The 24,499-nt window shown below is 36.1% G+C and overlaps 3 protein-coding genes across 7 annotated transcripts in view; 1 reads left to right on the plus strand and 2 right to left on the minus strand.

Annotated features, from left to right (window-relative positions):
• Window positions 1-1,128: 1,128 nt before the first annotated feature.
• On the minus strand, window positions 1,129-2,544 carry gdpgp1 (GDP-D-glucose phosphorylase 1). Its single transcript, XM_067380265.1, has one exon. It carries the CDS (start codon window positions 2,472-2,474, stop codon window positions 1,431-1,433), a length of 1,044 nt encoding a protein of 347 aa, XP_067236366.1. The 5' UTR covers window positions 2,475-2,544; the 3' UTR covers window positions 1,129-1,430.
• Window positions 2,545-4,215: 1,671 nt separating this feature from the next.
• unc45a (unc-45 myosin chaperone A) lies at window positions 4,216-22,909 on the minus strand. 2 transcript variants are annotated; one of them, XM_067379126.1, is made up of 19 exons: window positions 22,840-22,909; window positions 18,422-18,623; window positions 18,173-18,348; window positions 17,994-18,083; window positions 17,740-17,907; window positions 16,226-16,394; window positions 13,015-13,185; window positions 12,710-12,881; window positions 12,319-12,619; window positions 12,143-12,237; window positions 10,841-10,982; window positions 10,604-10,744; window positions 10,124-10,251; window positions 9,785-9,851; window positions 6,714-6,827; window positions 6,514-6,629; window positions 6,063-6,180; window positions 5,827-5,982; window positions 4,216-4,811 (listed from the first exon to the last, which is right to left on the minus strand). In XM_067379126.1, exons 2-19 carry the CDS (start codon window positions 18,621-18,623, stop codon window positions 4,530-4,532), a joined length of 2,808 nt encoding a protein of 935 aa, XP_067235227.1. In that variant the 5' UTR covers window positions 22,840-22,909; the 3' UTR covers window positions 4,216-4,529. The 2 variants fall into 2 exon arrangements, with proteins under 2 accessions (XP_067235227.1, XP_067235226.1); XM_067379125.1 differs by lacking the exon at window positions 22,840-22,909 and adding an exon at window positions 18,907-19,209.
• man2a2 (mannosidase, alpha, class 2A, member 2) overlaps window positions 18,325-24,499 on the plus strand; it is a 38,392-nt gene continuing 32,217 nt past the window's right edge. For 3 of the 4 annotated variants that reach the window (XM_067379124.1, XM_067379121.1, XM_067379123.1), the window contains exons 1-2: window positions 19,649-19,746; window positions 22,150-22,968. The gene's annotated coding sequence lies outside the window, so the exon portion shown is untranslated. Of the gene's footprint in view, window positions 18,395-19,648; window positions 19,747-22,149; window positions 22,969-24,499 lie in introns of those variants that run through there. The other variant, XM_067379122.1, reaches the window with a different exon arrangement.

The raw sequence follows: 24,499 nt of genomic DNA on the forward strand, positions 1-24,499 counted from the left end.
ATTATCAGTGAATTAAGCATGCAAAGTGATGAGGTCACGCCTGCAGTTGAAAATGAGCTTGTATGGCTAAATCGTTCACATTTACATGATGGACACAAGCGCTCATATGATATGCGTTGTCTCTTTAAAAATAAATAAACGTAGCACACAACCTTTTGAAATGTTTGTTGTATTATTGTTGTAGATGGCACTGTCACTTACTCCCCCCGGTTACACAGACTAGCCTTAAAGGCACAATATGTAATAATTTTCGCCGCAAGATGTAGCTTATTCAAAACAAAAGCGTAGCGGATATGACGTCATTGACAGGCGACGCAATGACAAGCTCCATGTCCTGGTTAAAATGGCAGAATTGTCTATATTTAAAGGGTTAGTTCAACCAAAAATGAAAATTCTGTCAGTTATTACTCACTCTCATGTCGTTCCACACCCGTGAGACCTTCGTTAAATGTCAGAACACAAATTAAGATATTTTAGTTGAAATCGGATGGCCCAGTGAGGCCTTCATAGCCAGCAATGACATTTCCTCTCTCAAGATCCATTAATGTACTAAAAACATATTTAAATCAGTTCATGTGAGTACAGTGGTTCAATATTAATATTATAAAGCAACAAGAATATTTTTGGTGCGCCAAAAAACAAAATAATGGCTTATTTAGTGATGGCTGATTTCAAAACACTGCTTCAGGAAGCTTCGGAGCATAATGAATCAGCGTATCAAATCATGATTCAGATCTCATACCAAACTGCTGAATTCATGTGACTTTGGCGCTCCGAACCGCTGATTCGATACACTGATTCATTATGCTCAGAAGCTTCCTGAAGCAGTGTTTTGAAATCGCCATCACTATATAAGTTGTTAGTTTTTTGGCGCACCAAAAATATTCTTGTCGCTTTATAATATTAATATTGAACCACTGTACTCACATGAACTGATTTAAATATGTTTTAGTACATTAATGGATCTTGAGAGAGGAATTACCATTGTTGTCTATGAAGGCCTCAATGAGCCATCAGATTTAATCAAAAATATCTTAATTTGTGTTTCGATGATTAACAAAGGTCTTACGGGTTTGGAACGGCACGAGGGTGAGAAATAAATGACTGAATTTTCATTTTTGGGTGAACTAACCTTTTAACTTATCTTTAGGGGATAATAACATTAACATTTAATTATAATAACATTTAATTCACAAATATGTGAATTATACAAATAATTCAAACATACACATATTATTATTATTATATACATACACAAACATCACTGTTTCCACACCACATAATAATACTACATAACTTAGCAGCACTTCATATACAACTTCAAGTGACAGAATGACACATTTGTGTTAATAAAATCTGATATTTAATACAAAAAATATTTATTCTATGTTCCCTGAAATTTTAATGCAGGACATTTTGACACGTGCCATCTATAAACTTTTCATGATATGCTTTTGCAATTCACTGAACTCTTCTTGGGGCAGCAAATATTTCCGGACGATGTCCTGCACTGCGTCCTCACTGGCTGTCTCATAGTCTTCTCTGTTTTTGAAGGGAAGGTGACCGGCGAGCTCACACAGGGCCACATTGAAGGCAGACTCCTCTTTGGCCCCAAAACAGGACAACCGGGGCCATACGATAACCCTCACCCCGATTCGGGATGAAGACGGGTCACGCTCCCTCTGCGGAGGACAACCTCGGGTGATGAAGAGGTTGTGTGCGATGTTCCTGTCAACCAGAATATCAGTGAGACTGCACACCCCATTGACTGTCAAATCCAGGTTTGGACCCTGGGTGTAGAACAGAAAGCCTGCTGGGAAGTCCAGGAGGAGATACAAGTGTTTTTTAGGCAGGATGAGCTCTGCTGGGGAGGTCTCAATCCTCATTTGGTGGTTTAGGTAGTAGCCATGAAGATGGAGATGGTTAACTGAGGCAAACCCACCCAGGCTGTTGAAGCCAACCCTGAATCCTGGATCAGCGCTCAGCAGAACCGTTTCTATCCCCATTTGGACGGCCAAAGGGGTCAGTATCTGTGGGTGACACCGGTCCGGTTCAGGTACGAGCAGACAGTGACCGAATTCCAGCGGACTGACGTTTATTATCACTTTGCACCTTCGTTTTGAACAATTCTGATGGCACCCCCCTTCACACTGTAATTCAAAGAGCAGCTCTTTTGGGTTGATTTTGTTGAAATTGAACTGCTTTGGGTCAAAGTTCTGCCGGACGCTCAGGATCTCCTGAGGTTTTCGTCTCTCGATGCCTCTCATGATGTTCAGCTGAGCGATGTATCCGCAGGGACCGGGGAGGATGCGCGTCTCCAGATCGTCCAGCTGGTACCTGAACAGCCCGGCGTTCTTCCTCTCAGTCCATCCGGACCGCAGCGCGATGTCAAATCTGGACCGGTTCTGATTTCCGGAACAAACATCATTTATAAAGTCCTTGTTAGTGTAGGTGAAAACGGCACAATCATCCATAGTTACATTACATACAACTCTTTCCCTTTCCAATAACGCCAACGTTTGCAAGAACAACTCAACTCGTGCACGTTTTAAACGTCTCTGATTTGTCAAGACGAGTCATATGACTCACCTTTGGAATCTATGGAAAGCGAGAGGGCTCGTGCCGTTTGTTTTCAACGCGATTTGTAGTTTCTCTTTGACTTTATCTGTTTATTTACATTTTTTTTTTTAATTTAAACTATTGTTCAAAAGTTTGTGGTTCAGTACGATTTTGTTTTGATGAATATTAATACTTTTACCAAACGAAGATGCATTAAATTTATTATAAAGGCATTTATGTTATAAAAGATTTCTATTTAAAATGCTGTTCTTTAGGACTTTCTGTTCATCAAAGAATCCTGTTTTTAACATTGATAATAATCAGAATAGCAAATCATCATATTAGAATGATTTCTGAAGGATCATGTGACACTGACGGCTGGAGTAATGATGCTGAAAATTCATCTTTGCCATCACAGGAATTAATTATATTTAAAAATATATGAAAATTGAAAACAGTTCTTTTAAATTTGAACAATATGATCATTTTACTGTATTTTTGATCAAATAAATGCAGCTTTGGTGAACAAAAGTGACTTCTTTCAAAAACGTTTCACTGATTGTAAACTTTTGAATGGTAATGTATGAAAATAATCATTAAGTAATAGTTAAATATGCACATATTTGCATATTAAATCAAAAGTGACCCCACTGAAAATGTTTTTTCTTTTTTTTTGCTTGTTTTATAATCAGAAAATCAGTTAAAATGTTTATTCAACAAAATATAAAAAAAAAAAACTTTTATGTACATTAAAGGATTAGTTCACTTTCAAATAAAATTTTCCTGATAATTTACTCATCCCCATGTCATCCAAAATGTTCATATCTTTCTTTCTTCAGTCGAAGACTTTTGTTTTTTTAAATAAAGCATATACATTTACATTTTGTTTTTAGAAAATGACCAATCGTTTCACTAGATAAGACTCTTATTCCTCGTCTGGTATCGTTTAAAGCCCTTTGAAGCTGCACTGTAAACTGTAATTTTGACCTTCAACCGTTTGGAGTCCATTGAAGTCCACTATAAGGAGAATAATCCTGGAATGTTTTCATCAAAAACCTTAATTTCTTTTCGACTGAAGAAAGAAAGACATGAACATCTTGGATGACATGGTGGTGAGTAAATTATCAGGAAATTTTAATTAGAGAGTAAACTAATCCTTTAAAGGCACAATATGTAATTTTCACCACTAGAGGTTGCTTATTCAAAACAAAGGCGTAGCAGATATCTGACGTCATTGACAGGCGAAGCAATTATGAGGAAAATTTTATTTGAAAGTGAACTAATCCTTTAACACCCCAACCCCCCCCCCCCCCTTTTTAATGATAAAATGGGAAAATATTTATTTTTTAGAAACCCTTCTCAATTATCAGCAATATCACTTTAAAAATCAAGGATTTTCACCTACTATGAAACATTAGGTGTAATATAAGAGCAAAATGCCACTAGAAAATGGCCTTTGAAATATTCACACCAATTCCCATGTAAAAGGAAATGGTGATAAATTCAAATTAAATCTTTACAAATTACATTATTTATTTAGTTATTTGTGAATGTTTTCTAGTTGCAGAACAGTGTGAAAAAGTCAACATTGTTAAACCCAAACAAATCTGTGAGTAAACGAAAGATCAACACACCTCAAACAAAAGTAGTGTTTATATAAAACCAGAATACGTAATTTCACATTCAACAATTAAGACTTGAATATACATGGTCAGGAGGTCAAACAAATGTGCCAAAGCATACATAACATAATTTTAAGATTAATACTTTCAGTGTGTGTCACACATTTAAGTACAATAATCATATAATGTCTTGGAATGTGCATGTAAAATAAACTGAGTGCACATAATGGAATGGAAGTGAATAAACTCAATATTTGGTCTCTTTAGACAGTATGAAATGTGTGCTACTTTTTTATCCATAGTGGATAAAAGGCTTCGGGGTTGGGAACAAACCCTCATTAGACTGCATCACATGGAATTACCATTAGTTCCTCCCTCATTGTTTCGGATGAGGCCGTATTCAATAGCCAGATCCAAGCATCGCTGGGCAGCTTTCCGGACAGAGTCCTGGTTGGAATCGTCTCCTTTAGCCAGGACAGACAGGATCTCCAGTGCCTCACTCTCAATCAGTTTCTCTGCCAGACTTTTGTCGGCCTGCATGAGGTTCATTATGATGACCACTCCACGATGCCGCAGGTCCTGACTTTCACTGAGCAACAGAGCTTGGAAGATCTCCAGCCAGTGACTCGTCTAGAGAAGTGGATTAAAATGAAGAATGTCTTAAAGCATTAGTTCACTTCAGAATTAAAATTTCCTGATAATTTACTCCACCCCCCCAATGTCATCCAAGATGTTCATGTCTTTTTTCTTCAGTTGAAAAGAAATGAAGCTTTTTGAGGAAAACATTCCAGGATTTTTCTCCATATAGTGGACTTCAACAGGGTTCAACGGGTTGAAGGTCCAAATTGCAGTTTTAGTGCAGCTTTAAAGGGCTCTACACGATCCCAGATGAGGAATAAGGCTCTTATCTAGTGAAATGTTTTGCATTTTCTAAAAAAATGATGAAAATTATATACTTTTTAACCACAAATGCTCATCTTGCACTAGCTCTGCGATGCGCAACGTATTACATAATCACATTAAAAAGGTCATGCGTGACGTAGGCGAAAGTAAGCGTGAAAAACTCCAACTCATTTTCTCCGCCAACATTGTTGTTTTACCCATTTTTTTGTAAAGTGCGTCTGACTTCGCTTTGTAAACACTGGATCTGTGTTACGTGTGTCACATGTTTCCAACGTGATTACGTAATGCCTGGCTCATCGCAGAGCAGTGCAAGGACGAGCATTTGTGGTTAAAGTATATAATTATTATTATTTTTTTTAGTTTGTTTTGCTAGATAAGACCCTTATTCCTTGTCTGGGATCATGTAGAGCCTTTTAAAGCTGCTCTGAAACTGACATTTGGACCTTCAACTCGTTGATCCCCAGTGAAGTCCACTAAATGGAGAAAAATTCTGGAATGTTTTCCTCAAAATCTTAATTTCTTTTCGACTGAAGAAAGAAAGACATCTTGGATGACATGGGGGTGAGTAAATTACCAGGAAATATCACTAATCCTTTAACGTGCCCTGTTATGCTTTTTCAGATATTACTTTCATGTAGTGTGTAATACAGTTGTTTGTGAATGTAAAAGATCATAGTGCATGACAAATGAAGTGAACTTTTAAAATAGCACAATAGGGGCACTTTAATCAAGTAAGACTCACCGTGTCAGGAATACGTGTACACAGCTCGGGCATTTCCCCTGTCAGCACGGCCAGCGTGCCTGACGCAGCCTTCCTCAGTCGCTCATCATCTTCGCCACTGTAGAGCACCAACAACTTGAGACGGTCACTGTCTGTAGCCAGGTAACACTTCTGCACCTGATGCATCAAACAAAACCATAAAAATCAGGATTTTCCAGAAGGATATAGCTCAAAATTAGGTCCAAAAATTGACGTACCTCAGCGCTTAAGGCCAGATTGCACATACACTCGGTGGCAGCAGCACGGACCATCTCGTGCTCCTCAAACATGTAGCCCTCAATTTTAGGCACGGCTTTCTCCTTAATGATCTTCTGCCTGTGGGTTAAAATGTAGTTTGACTGGGGGTTGTTCTGCTGTTCATTGGCTTAAAGATAAAAATCAAAATGAACAATTCTTATTTTTTAAAGGGATATTGCAATGTTTATTATAAATTATTTATTTATTTTTAAATTCATGCACCCTTGTAATCTTTAATCAAACTAACTTCTCTTCTCTGATAAAGTGTTTACTGGAATGTGGGCGGGACAACCTGTCACTCACATGAAATTGACCAATAGCAAACCACAACCATCCAATAAATTCCTAATGGAATTCCTAATTGTTGGAGAAGCCTTTTCACACAAATACGTTTAGTTGGTGACAGCTGACCTGAGTCTCTCACTGATGCCAGCCAGGTTGGTGAGGGCCATCAGAGCCTCAAAGTTCTGCAGCATCGTGCAGTCAAGCGCCAAAAGACTGACCAGGGGCCTCACCACCTCATAGACCTACACAAACACATAAATCATCATATTATACATTTAATTCCTGGTTGAAATCAGTGAAAATGGTTAATTAGGGTGCAGACGTACCCTCTCGCCTGGAAATGCGATCTCAGGGTTGGATGTGATGGTGATCTTGGCTAGAGCTTGTGCTGCTTTGATCTTCCCCCGATCTGTGCTCTCAGAAACCAATGGTAGTAAAGCCTGCATCAAGCAAACAAAAAAAAATGTCATGCACTACCATTCATAAGTTTGAGGGTTTTAATTCATGATAATGATACATTCATTTGATCAAAAGTGACAGTAAAGACATTTATAATGTCCCAATTTAAGATTTCTATTTGAAATAAATGCTGCTCTTTTGAACTTTCTAGAATCCTGAAAAGAATGTATCAAAGTTTTCACAAAAATATTAAGCAGCACAACTGTTTTAACATTGATAATAATAAGAAATGTTTCTTGAACACCAAATCAGCATATTGGAATGATTTCTGAAGGATCATGTGACACTGAATTACATTAAAATATATTAAAATTAGTGCTGATTAAATTAAATAATCATATTTTTTTTTCTGTGATTAATCATTATTAATCAAATCAAAATTTAAAGTTTTTATATATTTTTGTATTGTAATAATTTCACATTTAATCTCCAAATTAATGTAGAAACAACATATAGAGTGTATTTTAAATATTTCATCTAACAGGTAGGAAATATACAGAAATTGAATAAAGTTATCAAACACTTCACAGTCTTCGCTGCATAAATTATAAATATAAATACAGATTAATCCTTATTAAAGCTACAAAAGTAATTCAGTCAAGAGCAGTGAGTGATTTTCTCTTTGTCTTTTGTTCTTGGGTTAACATCAGTGACAGACAGCAGCAGGTTTATTAGGCTGCTGTCACTTTAATATATGACGCACACATCCGATGTCCTCACAGCTCTTTATGGGCATTTAAGGCTTCATTTAACTCATTTAAGACTGTGCTTATGAGGATACTCGACAAAGCTGACATTTTGGCATACTTTTGTGTGGTTTTTGTCCGTTCAAGCGCAAAAGAGAACTCAATGCGGCTGGCACGCTGTACTGAGTCTTTCTGTCACACAGACAAAAGATTCACAGACAGCGTGCCAGTACAGAGTTAAGGTTTTGGTTCTTATCATGCTTGAATGGTTTAATAGCACTTGAATGAATCATAGCATGATCATATAATGTAACGCTAGCTAAAGGATGACAGAAAAAAAAAACGGATGCTGCGTTAAATATTTTTAATGCGTTAAACTGGAAAAATGAATCACATGCTTTAATGCGTTAATTTTGACAGCACTAATTAAAATAAAATAGAAAAGTTATTTTAAATTGTAATTACGGAAGAGGATTAGGACCAAGCAATAATAAAAAATAAAACCATCTCGAGATTAAAGTTGTTAAATTTCGAGAAAAAAGTCGAGATAAAATGTTGAGAATAAACTCATTAAATTCCTAGAAAAAAGTCGTTAAATTACGACATTTTATCTCGACTTTTTTCTCAAAATTTAATGACATTTTTCTCATAATTTAACTAGTTTGTTCTCGTAATTTAACGACTTTTTTCTCGTAATTTAATTACTTTATTCTCAACATTTTATCTCAACTTTTTTCTCGAAATTTAACAAGTTTTTTTCTCGTAATTTAACAAGTTTATTCTCAAAATTTTATCTCGACTTTTTTCTTGAAATTTAACGACTTTTTTCTCTAAATTTAACAACTTTAATCTCGAGATGGTTTTATTTTTTTATTATTGCTTGGCCCTAATCCTCGTCCGTATGTAATAGTATTTGACAATACTACATTTTTACTGTATTTTTGCTCAAATAAATGAGACTTTTTATCAAAAACATTAAATAATCTTCCCAACCACAAACTTTTTACCTGTACTGTATATTAAAGGTGCCCTAGAATTAAAAATTGAAATTACCTTGGCATAGTTGAATAACAAGAGTTCAGTACATGGAAAAGACATACAGTGAGTCTCAAACTCCATTGTTTCCTCCTTCTTATATAAATCTCATTTTTTTAAAAGACCTCCGAAGAACAGGCGAATCTCAACATAACACCGACTGTTACGTAACAGTCGGGATCATTAATATATACGCCCCCAATATTTGCATATGCCAGCTCATGTTCAAGCATTAGCAAGGGCAGCCAGTATTAACGTCTGGATGTGCACAGCTGAATCATCAGACTAGGTAAGCAAGCAAGGACAATAGCGAAAAATGGCAGATGGAGCAATAATAACTGTCATGATCCATGATATCATGATATTTTTAGTGATATTTGTATATTGTCTTTCTAAATGTTTCATTAGCATGTTGCTAATGTACTGTTAAATGTGGTTAAAGTTACCATAGGGCTGGGCGATATATCGCATGCGACTGTAACGTGCATTTCGTCAGTAAAGCCGGCTCCCTGATTACCGTTAAATCGCCATCACGTGCTTTCAAATGGAGCGGCATTTAATAGAGAAAGCCGTAGATCACAGATGAGTCGCCTTTGTTAATGAACGCGATATTGCGTGGCTTGTCAGTGAACTACGGTTACGAACTAAGTTACCATTGTTTCTTATTGTATTCACGGAGACAAGAGCCGTCGTTATTTTTATTATTAAACACTTGCAGTCTGTATAATTCATAAACACAACTTCATTCTTTATAAATCTCTCCAACAGTGTAGCATTAGCCATTAGCCACGGATCACAGCCTCAAATTCATTCAGAATCGAATGTAAACTTCCAAATAAATACAATACTCACATAATCCGACGCATGCATGCAGTATGCAGGGCGAACACTTTGTAAAGATCCATTTTGAGGGTTATATTAGCTGTGTAAACTTTGTTTATGCACTGTTTAAGACAAGCGCGAGCTCCGTGGGCGGGGAGCATGAACATTTAAAGGGGCCGCAACCTGAATCTGCACATTTCTAATGATGCCCCAAAATAGGCAGTTAAAAAAAATGAATAAAAAAAATCTATGGGGTGTTTTGAGCTGAAACTTCACAGACACATTCAGGGGACACATTAGACTTATATTACATCTTGTAAAAAAACGTTCGATGGCACCTTTAAAATAATGGTGTTAAATGTAACTCAATTGGCATGATGAGAGAATATACTTACTTTTCCTCCTCCTTGTGCCACAACTAACCCTCTGTCCTCATGTCTCTCCACCAGAGCCAAAATTACCCTGTCAGGAAGAGGAAGAGAGCGACTCATTTCATCTGATAAATGGGCCATTTCCTTGGACAGAGAATAACCATTTTGCACACTAAAATCCATTTTCAAACAATCTCCCCTGATGGAGCAAATTGATCTAAAGCTTAATCTGAATTTGGGACAGTAGTTTTGCCAGCAGTGGGAAAGGGCCAAAACTGGAGTGCAATTAAAGTACTTTCACAGTAGCAGCCTTTGAATTCTGCCAGATTGATTCAAATTGATTGAGCTTCAAAGTAGACAGACCTGGCGATACACTCTCTGCAGGCCTCCGTGAGGGCGGGACTCTCCTGTTTTACCATACAAACCAACGCTGACACCACCCCAGCCTCCAAGAGCTTCACCACCCTCTTCTCTACAAATGATTGCGCATCCTACATGAACACAAATTGAAAAAAACATTAGTCATTTATTCTCCCTCATGTCGTTTCAAACCTGAATGACTTTCCTTCTTCCAAAATGACAGGAAAGAGATGAGCAAATAATGACTTTTGGTCTGTTTTTGCAAATGAAAATGTAAATTTATAGCGCTTTTTTGGAGCTTGACAGGCCTTGGTCAACAAATACTTTTGTTATATGGAAAAGAGCAGCTTGAACACTCTGCTAAACATCTCCTTTTGAGTTCCTCAAAAAAAAAAAACAAATGATAAAACTACTAAATGATGATGAAACTATGTTCAGTTTTGGTGGACGTATCCATCATCTCGATGGTTCTGTTTATGTTACCTTTGGATGCTCCTCAGGCACATGCTGTTTAGCATATTTAGCTAGTTCCACCATCTGAGGGTCTGGTTTCTCTACATCATAACTATTGGTGCAGTTAACCAGCGTAGATCCGACAGCAAATAACACGGTTTTGTCCTCAGACTGCAAAGAAAGTGAGAACATGAGGGATTTGCTGTATCTGTCAAGGATTAGTATAATGGGGGATGTGTATCTCCAAAACAGTGGGAAGGGCGTTACCTTAGCTAGCTCAAACATGGCCTGAAGCGCTTTTTTATCCTCCACCAGGTCCTCTTTCACATCGGCGTCTAGCGTGAGGTAGGCCAGACCCTCGATGGCCCAGCGCCGGGATGTTGGAGGAAGAGCTTCATTGCAGAGCCACCTGAAAGAGAAAGACAGCTGAAGGCCACCTGCACATAACACTTTTGCAATTATAGATCAACTGACTTCTTTAAAGGGCTCTAATTTACATATGCACTCCTGAGCAAAAATGCTTTTGCTGCAGCTGCAAAACTAAAACGTCTGCATAGGTTTCATGCTACATCTCAACATGAGAATATTCTGATTTGTCTTTAATTTGTAAAACTCTTCAAATATGATGCACGTGTGAGAAACCTCCTCCTAAAAATATAAAGGCAACAATATATGTTAATGTGTGAAAAATGTGTAATGTTTCATGTCCATAAGACACTTATATTGATATTATAAATGAGTGCTGTCCAACGATTAATCGCGATTAATCACATTCAAAATAAAAATGTTTACATAATATATATATATATATATATATATATATATATATATATATATATATATATATATATATATATATATATATATATATATACACATTTTTATATATAAATATAATATATTTATATTATGTTTATATTTATATTATAAACATTATGTAAACAAACTTTTATTTTGGATGCAATTAATCATGATTAATCGTTTGACAGCACTATTATAAAGACATAAATGATGTATACACAATTACACAATTTTATATATATATATATATATATATATATATATATATATATATATATATATATATATATATATATATATATATATAAATTTATATTGTTTATGTAATAATCTAATGTCAAATAATATTATGTAATAATGTAATGTCAAATAAATTATATTAATAGAAATAAGTATTCAATAATTAATAAAAAACTAATAAATTAAAAAGTAAAATAGAATAAAAAATGTATTAAATAATACATATTTAAATAATAAAAGGTAATAAATTAAGAAATACAAATAATTTACTGAATAACAATAAATAATACATTAATAAACAAATATTATAAATTATTTAATTAAACCTATTCATATATAAAGTATAAATATGTTAACTCAGACAGGGCCTAAAAACATTTAGCTAAATCTCCTTTTTTTCCAGCCCCCTGACATCAGTTTGAAAACCCAATCAATCTAGATTTCTTACATTGCTGAAAGAAATGTGAGTGATTGCCTAATATGCAAAACTGATCACTACAATGCTATTAAACAAAACTCAAAACCTACTTCCTGCACTGTTTGGCGAGTTTAAGTGTTGAACCTTCTGCAAACTGCTTCATGCTGAAATCTGTGCCTCCAGCAGAGCCAAGTTTGCACAATCCCTAGAAAACACACATACACATACAGAAGTCAGCAAACAAAAGATAACTCAAAACAAGATGTCTTTGAGTTTGAATACTCACCACCAGCGCTCGAACACGTATTCGGTCATTTTCGCTTTTCTTGTACAGGTCTTTCAGCAGCGCCACGCCATTGGCTGTGATGAATGATGCTCTCTTGGCTTTGCCCGCAGCGTGAATGAGCGCCTCCACTGCCACCTGCTGGTGAGTGATGTTTTCGGACGCACAAAGGGAGATGACGGCATCCATGATACCGCTCAGCTCTAGGGTGCGGTTTCCCACATCACTGGGGCCCTGCAGCAGTACAGACACCGCCTGTATAGCTCGTAGTTTCCTCCCCATATCTAAGCTGCCAAAGTGATGCCTGTAGAAAACGTGAATGGATATATATCTGTCTGTCTATCTTCTGTCTGTCTATATATATATATATATATATAAAACTTGTGTCACTTACTGGACATATTCCTCACAGAGCTTGCTGAAGTTTTCCCTCTCATTATCACTCTTCAGGTCATCATAAAGCTTATTAAGTAGAACAGAGCAGCTCATGGGAGTGTTGTCCGTGAGCGGCGGCCCACCCTCGATCTCAGGAACAGTTCCTGCTACTTCTAGAATCTTCTTTAGCCCTAAAAGGAAAAGTAAAACTATGAAATAATCTGTTTAGCCATCAAAGATTTTTTAACATCAGTGATGAAAAAAACAGTCTACACTAAATCTCAAATGAGAGCAGATCTTGTGGCCAAACACTGGCAGACATACCCTGGTCGATGACCCACAGTGTAAGCGAATTGTCTGGGTTTTTGAATGATTTTCGTGGCACCTGTTTGACCAGCAGGTTGATGGCGCTGTCACGTCCGGCTCCGGACACGCTGGAAGCAGGGAGCATGTCAATTAGATGACGCAACATGGAACGCAGCTCACGGGATGGTTCTGCAACACATATAACACATTTTCAAAATTCATGCATTTTCAATTATTTTTCATATTTAAAATCTAGAAGACACCAGAAATGTCTAAAGTATTAATATAATACCAAGGGGTGTTTTGCATATATTATTATAGCATAGGGTTGTGACATATGGAAGACCAGGAGTGCCACTTAAAGATAAAAAAAAGAATCAATCAATTGATTAAATTAATAATTCAAACATAAAAATGTATATAAATAAATCACTTTTAATATGGGCAAATTAATAGACAAATTTAAAGTTGTTTATTTCATTCCTGTTTTTAAATGACAGTGAGTGTTACAAGTGAGAGAGGACTGGCTCTTCAAATTGAGGTGAAAGTTGATTGGTTGCTCCCACGTGTGTACTGTCCAATGGCATTTTACCACTCGCTTGACAAATGGATAAAGAAAAGCATTTGGCAAACCGACAAAGAAAAGCATTTGGTAAATAGAGAGAAAAAAGTATTTCTTTTTAAAAAAGCGATTTAAATGCACATTTAAAATGATTTACTAATGTACTTTTTATTGTTTTATTGATCTACATTTTAAAAAATGAATTAAATATCCCATTTCAAATTTGTCTATTTATTTATACATTCAAAAAAGATTTTTAAAATGTATTGTTTTATTAAACTACATTTAAAAACAAGAATTAAATAAACAACTTTAAATATGTCTATTAATTTGTCCATATAAAAAAAGATTCATTTAAATTCATTTTTATTATTAAATTAATTAATTGATTCTTCTTTTTATTTTTATGTGTCACTCCTGGTCCTCCATAGTGACAGTGAGGAAATTTCCCCACCGGTTAATCGACGTGTGACCACACCAGTAATACCGGTATCACCGGGGGGTGGGGGTATTCCCTCTTTTACACCTTGCTTTTAAATTGCTAATTCGAAACGAAAATAAAATGCGCACGGACATTTCAATTAACAAACTGAAAATGCTCTGCATCAGTAGACGTACCCTTATGATGCCCGTGCGGCCGTGCGCATTTTACTTTCACTTTCGAATTAGCGCCAATTCAAGGGGCGGTGGGTTGAATGGTGGGTTCATTATTATTATTATTAAAGGATTATTTCACTTCCAAATAAAAATTTCCTGATAATTTACTCACCCCCATGTCTTCCAAGATGTTCATGTCCTTCTTTCATCAGTCGAAAAAAAGGGAAGGTTTTTGATGAAAACATTCCAGGATTATTCTCCTTATAGTGGACTTCAATGGCCTCCAAACGGTTGAAGGTCAAAACTACAGTTTCAGTGTTTCAATTACAGTTTCAAAGGCTTTAAACAATACCAGACGAGGAATAAGGGACTTATCTAGCGGAACGAACACAGCGCCAGTTTCACTTTTTCCATAAGCTGAATGGGGAAGGTGTAGGACATACAGCGTAAGCTTTTTGAAGAATATGAAAGTGGAACCACTTGGAAGACGATAATTTGTTTATATAAAGCATATACAGTTGTATTTTTTTCGAAAATGACCGATCGTTTTGCTAGATAAGACCCTTATTCCTCGTCTGGTATTGTTTAAAGCCCTTTGAAGCTGCACTGAAACTGTAATTTTGACCTTCAACCGTTTGGAGTCCATTGAAGTCCACTATAAGGAGAATAATCCTGGAATGTTTTCATCAAAAACCTTCATTTCTTTTCGACTGTATAAACTAGGACATGAACATCTTGGATGACATGGGCGTGAGTAAATTATCAGGAAAATTTTATTTGAAAGTGATCTAATCCTTTAATGAAAAACACAACAAATAGAAAAACACAACTAATCCTTTGCAGGTTCCATATTAGCACTGGGATTAAATTCGAAATATTGCCAAATAGGTGCTTTTACGTCAAACCAAATCTTCCGCCATTGTCTTGTCAGTCAGCTAGTGAAATAAATGAGATCTGATTCCTGCTGCTGATCTGTGCTGCGACTCTCGTTCGGCTCATGCTGCATTCAGCAGACACGCTCAGTTTTTAAATGTAGTGTCTGTTCTCTAACTTAAAGTGATTTTTATTACTATAAAAAAATCAAAACGATGGGTGCTGCGGTGGGCAAGTGACATAACCGGTGTTGCGGCTGAACATCAGTAACAGCGTCTATTGCAGCAAGCCTATTAGAGCAATTTCCTACAGTTATGTTTTATAATAATTTTGTTTTATATTATGTTTTAAAGACTCTTTACAGGTTTTCAGACTGGAGGAAATATAAAAGAAAAAAAAAACAACAAAGAAAATTGCTACATGGCTCTCTGGAATACTGGAATCTGATTGGTCAGTCATGAATTCTGCAGTGAAACATTTATCATTTTTACATTTTTCTGTCAAAAGTACCGACTTCGATACCAAGTCGATACTGAAATATTAAAAATGTGACCGCTGTTGAGTGGATTCGTATCTCTGATTGGCCATTGTCTTCACATACTCAACAGATATGTCTGTGATTGGCTACAACGGTGTTTGAAAGCAGGCATCTATTAGCGAACTGGTCCGCTGACAGACGCCTGCTTTTAAACCCTCCTATGTGTATCTGTGTAAGCGCTCGGTTAAGAGCGTCATTGATATCCATTTACAACATGCTTTTGAAGCGTTGATCATTGTAGCCAATCACAGACATGCATGTTGAGCGTGTGAACACAAATAACTATTTCTTCTTGTGTAATACAATAAAAAAATAAACACAAATCAATATTTCATTTTTATTTTATCACTGTTTCATCAGTTTTTATTTATGCGTTTATGTTTGTGTGTATTTATTTATTTACTTATTTGAGTAGTCATGTAATAAGTGTGAATATGTACTGTAAGCCAGTCATTTTCATAAAATAAACTCCTTCAAGGTGATACAAATGCCCTCTGCTTCATGTCAGGGGTCATAAACATTAATTTTGGTCTTTACACTGCCATAACCCAGTCTTAAAGAAGTAGAACAGAAATTCTCTGCTGGAAATTATTTCTGGTCTTGTCATGGGCTTAAAATAGGTCGCTGAACTGAGCTCTCAAAGTGAAGGTCGGTCTCACCTGGCAGTATGGCCTCGTCTTTCCCTCTGATCTCTTTCTTCATGCCCTCCGTAAGAGCCTCAAACATCACCTGGAGCAGATGGCATGCTGAAAGAGACACGGTGGATGCAGCAGAACCCATGACACCACACAACCTGTCCATGCCGACCTCGTTCACAATGGCCATGGTCTACAAACACAACGATATGCATAAATTGAGAAGCTATAGATACAATACCTGTGGGCAGGGCTTGACATTAACTTGTTTTGCTCACCAGACACTGTGGCTAGTGGTTATCCAAAGTTACTAGCTACTCAGCATTTTCATTGGCCACAATTATGACTTTAATACCATAGGGAAAACTACCATATAGATATTTTTAATATTATCTCATAATTTGGCAGCAGGTATATTAGGCTGCTGTCACTTTAAGACCTAATGCACTGATTCATTACACTGTTAGGGCTTGTTCACACAGAACGTGTCTTTACGTCTAAAAATGTGAGACGCAGTGCTCAGGAATGGGTTTAAAAAAAGCGTAGCGCTGAAAGCGAGGGTCTCGAGATGCACTTTTGAGACGTGATGCAATAACGGAAATAATAAACAAATAAAACTGTATACTGTAATACTGTAAACAGAAGCTTGCAACGCTTGCCCCACCTCCGAGTTCTTCTGATTGGTCCACTGTTTTGGAACTGTCACTGATGAGCAGCACTGCGTGTAAAAGTTGAAATTCTTTTAACTTGACATGGCATCTTAAAAACGCGGTGCTCACGTGCGAGGCGCTGCAAGAACAGTCACGCATGTCCGTCAAGTGCATGTTTACATAGAAAATTGGAAAAGTAGCACATTCGAATAGAAAACGGCCATTTACACATATGTTTTCTTTCTCAACTGTTTACGTTCACTTAAAACATAACTGACTGTTTACGTGAATACTCGCCAAGACCAGCATTTTGAGTGTATTTGACTGTTTAAGTGCAATAAGCATCAAAAAATAACTCAATTTATTACTGATAGGCAGCTTTATGTGCGTGCACTTTGGATGTGAGCGCAAAATCTGCGGGAATGTGTAAAATTATGCGCAATACACGCAATCCCATGCTGAAATTCAAGCCCTGTAACACGAACAATATTCATCCGGACCAAATGAAACAAGTGAGTGAGGGAAGGCGGGTTTGTGTGTCAACTCGCTGTCGGAGAGATGAGAGAGCGAGAAAGTGAAGCTGGTATTGTGTGTCTATTCTGTGGAAAATGAGTATTGGAAGCATTTCAGATATATCAGTATCAACATGTATCGAAAAAACAAAACAAAAAAAAAAACGATATTTTTGACAACTCTACATTGCACTTAGTATATTATATCAGATGCCTTTTTAAAAGACTACAATTGAAAAATTTATATATAAAACTCAACCCGGAGTGTGACCTCAATTAACTAGGAGTGACTGCGTTGCACGCCACTGCTGAAATCCACATTAATCGCAATTAACTAATTAACTATCAAACTTGATTATGATGGGAAGTTATTCACCCTCGACTGGTGTCCAGTACACAGGCCAACCAGAGTTCTGAGAGCAGAAAGGATCAGTTCCTCCTGTTGGGACTCAAGAAGCTTCTGGAGGAGTTTGACTCCATCATTCCTGAAGATCTGCTCGGCGCCTGCGTCCTCCCGTGAAAGAAACACCAGATTCTGAGCAGCCTGATTAAAAACGTGAAGACAAGCAGAGAACATCTCAAAGACTGCATGTTTAAAGTCATAATAAGTTTAAAGGTCACCTTGCCCACCTTCTGTCTGTCTGAAATGGGTGCTGAGCTGTCCAGAAGGAGTTCGAACATCTGTTGAACTCGTGCATCTGTGGACGAGAGCTGTGCTGCCTGTGTAGAAACACAATATGGTTTCATTTTCAGATCAGAAATAGTAGCAGTGATATGTTTGTTTGCAAAAACCTCTCATAACCTCCCACCTTCTGCTGGATATGTGCTCCTAGCTGTCTGAGCAGGTCCTGGAAAGCTTTATTCTTGGGTTCCAGCTGTGCGCATTTCTGAGCGTCCATAAACGCCTGATCCAACCGTCCGAGCTTTTGCAGAGCCTGCGCTCGACGGAACCGGGCCTTGATGTCACCTGGATCTACGCCCAAAGCTTGAGGAACACAACTTGGTTAGAGTGATGAAGATTGCTTTTGAAGGTAATAATATCCTAAAATTATTTTTACCTTTGGTGGCATCTGACTCTGCTTTGGTATAGTCCTCAACTTTAAGGTAGCATGCTGCTCGGTTGCGGTACAGAACTGCACTCTCAGACTGACAGTCGCTGATCTTCAGAGCTTTGGTGTAGCAGCTGAGAGCTTGTTGCACATCACCGGCTTTAAAATGGCTGTTTCCTTCCTCCCTCAGTGCAGAGGAGTCCTGGGTCATCTATATATTCATAAAAACACATTACATATGGAAACAGAATATAATACAACATACCTTTTATTGAATGTACATACTGAATAGATACAGTTTTGCAACACAAATTAATTCAAAAATAAAGGACAATAAGAGGTAATACACAAAAGCGTTGAATTATGTATTAAGCACTGCATTATGTTAAAGGTTTTTGGAAATAATACACATTGTATTATACAGGCATCATAACATCTGTGTCTGTAACAGTAACTATGGTGAAGTTGCTTGGTGACCATAGATACAATCTCACCTTTCTCTGCGTCTTTGTTTCCGCTTTTCCAGATAAAAAAAAGCGCCTGGGTTTTTAATACAGTCTACACTGTTGGTTTCTTAAAAAAAAACGCCGTAAAATATTCCTAATGGTCCAAATAGTTGCAGTAGTTCTGTTCTCGACTGTTCTGCCTGTACGCTTCCTGGTTTTGATGCGCGATGATGACGCTGCCGAATCTTACTGGTCGAACGTCTTGTTACCTCATTAATATTCATGAGCCAAGCCTCTGGGCCGCTGTAGGATTCGAAGCTCCGCCTCATTTGCTCGTCTTGACCATATAAGTCCAGTAACATCCAACGAAGGAATTCCGTTTGTAGTGACAGAGGACATTAAAATTAAATTTAAATATTTGCTATCTATCTATCTATCTATCTATCTATCTATCTATCTATCTATCTATCTATCTATCTATCTATCTATCTATCTATCTATCTATCTATCTATCTATCTATCTATCTATCTATCTATCTATCTATCTATCTATCTATCTATCTATCTATCCAGAAATTGACTTTCAAAAATAAACCTGCAATTTTAAACATTAACTACAGCTGTCACAAGTGTGACAACTAGCCCCGGTCTTCACTATATATAATGATAAATCATCGGAATTATATATTTGTGCCATTTAACGCCTACAATAATCTAACCAATCAGAGGCCAGTGCGCCTCAGCCCTCAGAAAACTTCACTTCCCACAATGCTCTGCTCCATTCTCAAGCTCTCGCACAGGATCACAGACGTCTTTCAGGAGGAAATAACGGGTAGATATTTGATGTCCCGTGACTGCTTTCTCGTTTTAAATCCTTGTCACCAACAGGTAAGCCGTTTCAAAAGGCGCTAGAAGTGCATTATAATGATTTCAAACATAAAAAACGTGTTTTCTGTAGCTTGATCGCGCGTTTGTATTGAAGAATAGACCAGAGCCAATGTATTTACATGCTGCACGCGCATAGTACGCGATCTTACCTGCAGATGTAGCCGATAAACTCTTATATATGTGTGATTTTCAGTGGGAATGTCAGTTAGAGGTGGATAGATCGGGAATAACGCGCTAAACGAGTAACTTGCCTCCATATGCAGATGTAGGCTAAGGCTTGCACTGGTTCTCAGTGGATCTGTCTATGGCAACAAGCTGGTTTAATGTCGAATTATGTGCTTGAAGGGTGCTGATATCAGTGCTGATAACATTCCCACACAAGAGGACAATATTTCTGGGAAGTGGGCAAGCATTTCTGCTGCAGTCATGTTGAGGTCTTTGGGACTTTCAGAGCAAAATCAGGCTGCTGTAGTTTTACATGCTGATCTATTTCCTCACTTATCCTTTATATTCTAATATATATGTTTAAACAATTTTTATTTTTTTATTTTAAAGCAGTCAGTGATTGTTTCAGTTTCTGGGATGCACCAATATAATTTATATTTATTTATTTGTATTTCTTAAAGGGATAGTTCACCCAAAAATGAAAATTCTGTCATTATTTACTCACTCATGTTGTTCCAAACCTGTATACATTTCTTCTGCTGAACACAAAAGAAGATATTTTGAAGAATATGGTTAACCAAACAGTTGACTTTCATAGTTAAAAAAAAAAAAAAAAAAAAAAAAAATATTGAATTCAATGGGACCAACAACTGTAAATGATGATTTTCATCTTTGGGTGAACTATGCCTTTAAGAGCAAACAGCGATACTATTTACACTCTTTTATCTGTTGCAGTGTTCACATTTAATTCGTGTTTGACCTATGTGGGATTTTTAATGACCGATGCCAATACCAATGGTGCTGGATGACCAATATAAAGGAAACCATTATCCACAATATTTATTCAAAATGTACTAAAATGTTTATTACCCTTTGATAAGGGAAATTGCTACTGATAATCAGTTAAACAAACTTAATTATCAGCCAACTATAACAAACAGCAGTTAAGTAATCAACCTGGCTGATATATCGGACAATCATTATTCACAGTGAAGCTCCAATCAATAATTTGTCATGCTTTATTCAGATATTTTAATGTATGATATAAAGAATGGATAACTATTAGTGATGCACCAAAATAATTTTTATAAATTTTTTACCCAAACCGAAATTAAAGTTTTCATTCATCCCACTGCATCTCCAACGCGTCATTTGAGAAGCGTTAATTAAACGTCACTGTTTTGGCCGGATTTTTGCCCGACCAAAACCGAAAATTCCCTTTTTCCCTTTTTTTGTTTTGTATTGTTATTTTAGACATGTTTTTGTTGCCGATCACTAATAATTTAGTTGTTTTTTTTTTCTGGCATAATATATTTAAATTTGAAAATAAATAAATAAATAAATAAATAAATAAATAAATAAATAAATAAATAAATAAATATTCATTTATTTTATTGAGATATTTTAAATTATATATATATAAATTTAAAATATCTCAATAAAAAAAAAAATAAATATATATATATATATATATATATATATATATATATATATATATATATATATATATATATATATAAATAAATATAAAATATAATAAAATAAATATAAAATTATTTAATATTACCTGTTTTCAAAATCATTGATTTGTATAATAATTAAGCAATTATGAAATTGAAATCAGGCTCGAGTCTATGGAAGAGGATTAGGGCCAAGCAATAATAAAAAAATAAAACCATCTCGAGATTAAAGTTGTTAAATTTCGAAAGAAAAAAGTCGAAATAAAATGTTGAGAATAAACTCATTAAATTCCGAGAAAAAACTCTTTAAAAAATAAAACCATCTCGAGTCGTTAAATTATTCGTTCAATTATGAGTCATTAAATTATGAGAACAAATTCGTTATTTAACTTTTTTCTCATAATTTAATGAGTTTATTCTCAACATTTTATCTCGACCTTTTTCTCGAAATTTAACATGTTTTTTTCTCGTAATTTAACGAGTTTATTCTCAACATTTTATTTCGACTTTTTTTCTCGAAATGTAACAACTTTAATCTCGAGATGGTTTTATTTTTTTGTTATTGCTTGGCCCTAATCCTCTTCCGTACTAGTCAATGACATTCCCTTACTTTTGCATTGGGAATAATGTGTTTTTTTCTTTTTTTCTTTTTTATTGTATTTATTGACTACCATTGTTTAGATTTATGCTTTGGTAGACGCATGTAATCGATGCGTTACACGTATATTTGGGAGACCCATTAAACTACACAGTTCACTGAGATTGTTTGTTTTCACAGGTGCTCGACTCTCCGTTTCTGAGACTTGCTGTGGAAATCTGAGCTTAAAATAGGAAACATGGAAGAAAGAGCTTCAAACCAACCCTATTCATTAGTTTTCTAAAACTAGGTTTACTATCTTCCATCAAGAGCTGATTCCCTTTTGTAGCCTTCTCAGTTTTATGTAGCCGTTCCTGGAACTTCTCCATTTTGGACGTGGGATCGTTTGAGCTGTTTACCAGTGCTGTAGGAAAGGCCTAATCCCAAGTCTTTCTGGAGAGCGCTAAGACACTGCCTGACTCGGAGCTGACAGGATTAACTTCATATTAGATTTGCGAGACAAAGGAGGAAGAACACCTGCTTGTTTTTACAGGCAAATCCAGGCCACGCTGCTCTGGGTTTGTCTTGTTTTTGAATCTTGTATGCGAGACGCCACCTTCCATTGTCAAATTTGGCACAATTCGTGCACTTCCCAGAATTGCCTCCTGTTGTCGGACTTTACAATCCAAAATCATTCTGAATCAAGGTCAATTGTCCTTGAGCGCAGAAAAGGGACGTGTTCGGCCGCAAAATATTAACGCTACAGACTTTGGTGGATACATTATGGCATTAAAAGCATAGTGCACAAGCAGATCTGCATTATTAGAGCCCGAGAAGACACATCAGCCAAGCTGGAAAGAAAAAAAAAGGCTTAAGAAAGAGGGGGCGTACTGAGCCAGGTCGTTCTTATTCCACTCTGGTCCTTTCTCTGCTTGGTGGAAACCTGCATTCGTTGCGATGGCTCCTCGACCGACTCAGACAGGAGCGACCGCTGCCGTGTGAAGGACTACACTCAACCCTGTAAGTGAGAAAACACACACACACACACACACACACACACGGGCATCTCAAAGTGAAGACAGCTGGGTGGCACTGCTGTACTGGTTGTGACATCATGAATTGAATAAGGCATTTATATGAATGAGGCATTTATGCAACGCTTTACTATGTACTACTGTACACCCAAAACACTTTATTATCATGTCAGGGGTCTCTCCTCAACCACCACCAGTGTGCAGCATCCATTTGGATGATTGGCAAAGACTTAGCTCTTGAATATTAATTAGGTTGTGCACAATTAATTATTTGCTCATTTTCAAGTCAAAACTGACAACAGTATATGGAAAAGTAATAGTACAATTATAAAGATCATTTAAACAGTGTTATTTTAATATTATTTATATAATATTCTAGTATTTATTATTCATATATATATTTTTTTCTAATTTAGTTTTTTATTAGTTTTGTTTTTAATATTTTCATTTAATTTTTTTTTTTTATTTTTAGAAATTTTTCCACTTAATCTTAAACATATTTATTTATGTTAGTCGCCAAGGCAACATTTCTAATTTTTGTGCAATTTTTAAAGTTATGTGTCTAATATATATTTTATTTAATTTTAGCTTTATTTCAATTAACAACAATTATTTTTAATAAATTAAGTTTGAGTTTTAGTTAATAACAATACTGTTTAAACAATTTTAAGAACTGTATTTAAAGGGTTTTTTCACCCAAAAATGAAAAAAATGTCATCAATTACTCACCCTTATGTTGTTCCACACCCGTAAGACCTTCGTTCATCTTCAGAAAATTAAGATATTTTTGATTTCCGATGGCTCAGCAATGTTCACAGCAATGACATTTCCTCCCTCAAGATCCATAAAGCTACTAAAAACATATTTAAATAAGTTCATGTGAGTTCTACCTTAATATTATAAAGCAACGAGAATTTTTTTGTGCACCAAAAAAAACCCAAAATAATGACTTTTCATCAATATAGTGATGGCCGATTTCAAAACACTGCTTCAGAGCTTTACGAATCAAATCAGTGACTCGGATCTCCTATCAAACGACTAAATTGCTGAAATCACGTGACTTTGGCGCTCCGAGTCACTGATTCGATTTTATTAAATGTAAATTTTTATCATATTGTACGATAAATTAATAAATATTTGATGCGTTAATTAGAATACTTGATTACGGTAAAAAATTATGTATTAAAATTAATGCATTTAACGCACTTTCCTTGCCCTACACCTACATAGGTCATCTGACATTTCATACAGTTGATTGTTGATTTTCATCATATAATATATTTTTGCTCAATTTTGCCAACGGAAATATAAAGAAAAACCAGAGCTGTTTATCTCCGAGCAACACATAGTGGCATTTCATTTCTGAATCCGCATTTGAATGAATCGGTTGAACGAATGATTCAATGGCCATTCATAAAGAAAACCATTTACTTCTCTCCTGAATGAATCAGCCGTTTGAACGAATTGAATAAAGCCAATCAGCCAAATTTGATGTGCGATTCATTAATCGGCACATC

This window comes from Chanodichthys erythropterus, chromosome 24, assembly GCF_024489055.1.
Source record: "Chanodichthys erythropterus isolate Z2021 chromosome 24, ASM2448905v1, whole genome shotgun sequence".
Lineage (NCBI taxonomy): Eukaryota > Metazoa > Chordata > Actinopteri > Cypriniformes > Xenocyprididae > Chanodichthys > Chanodichthys erythropterus.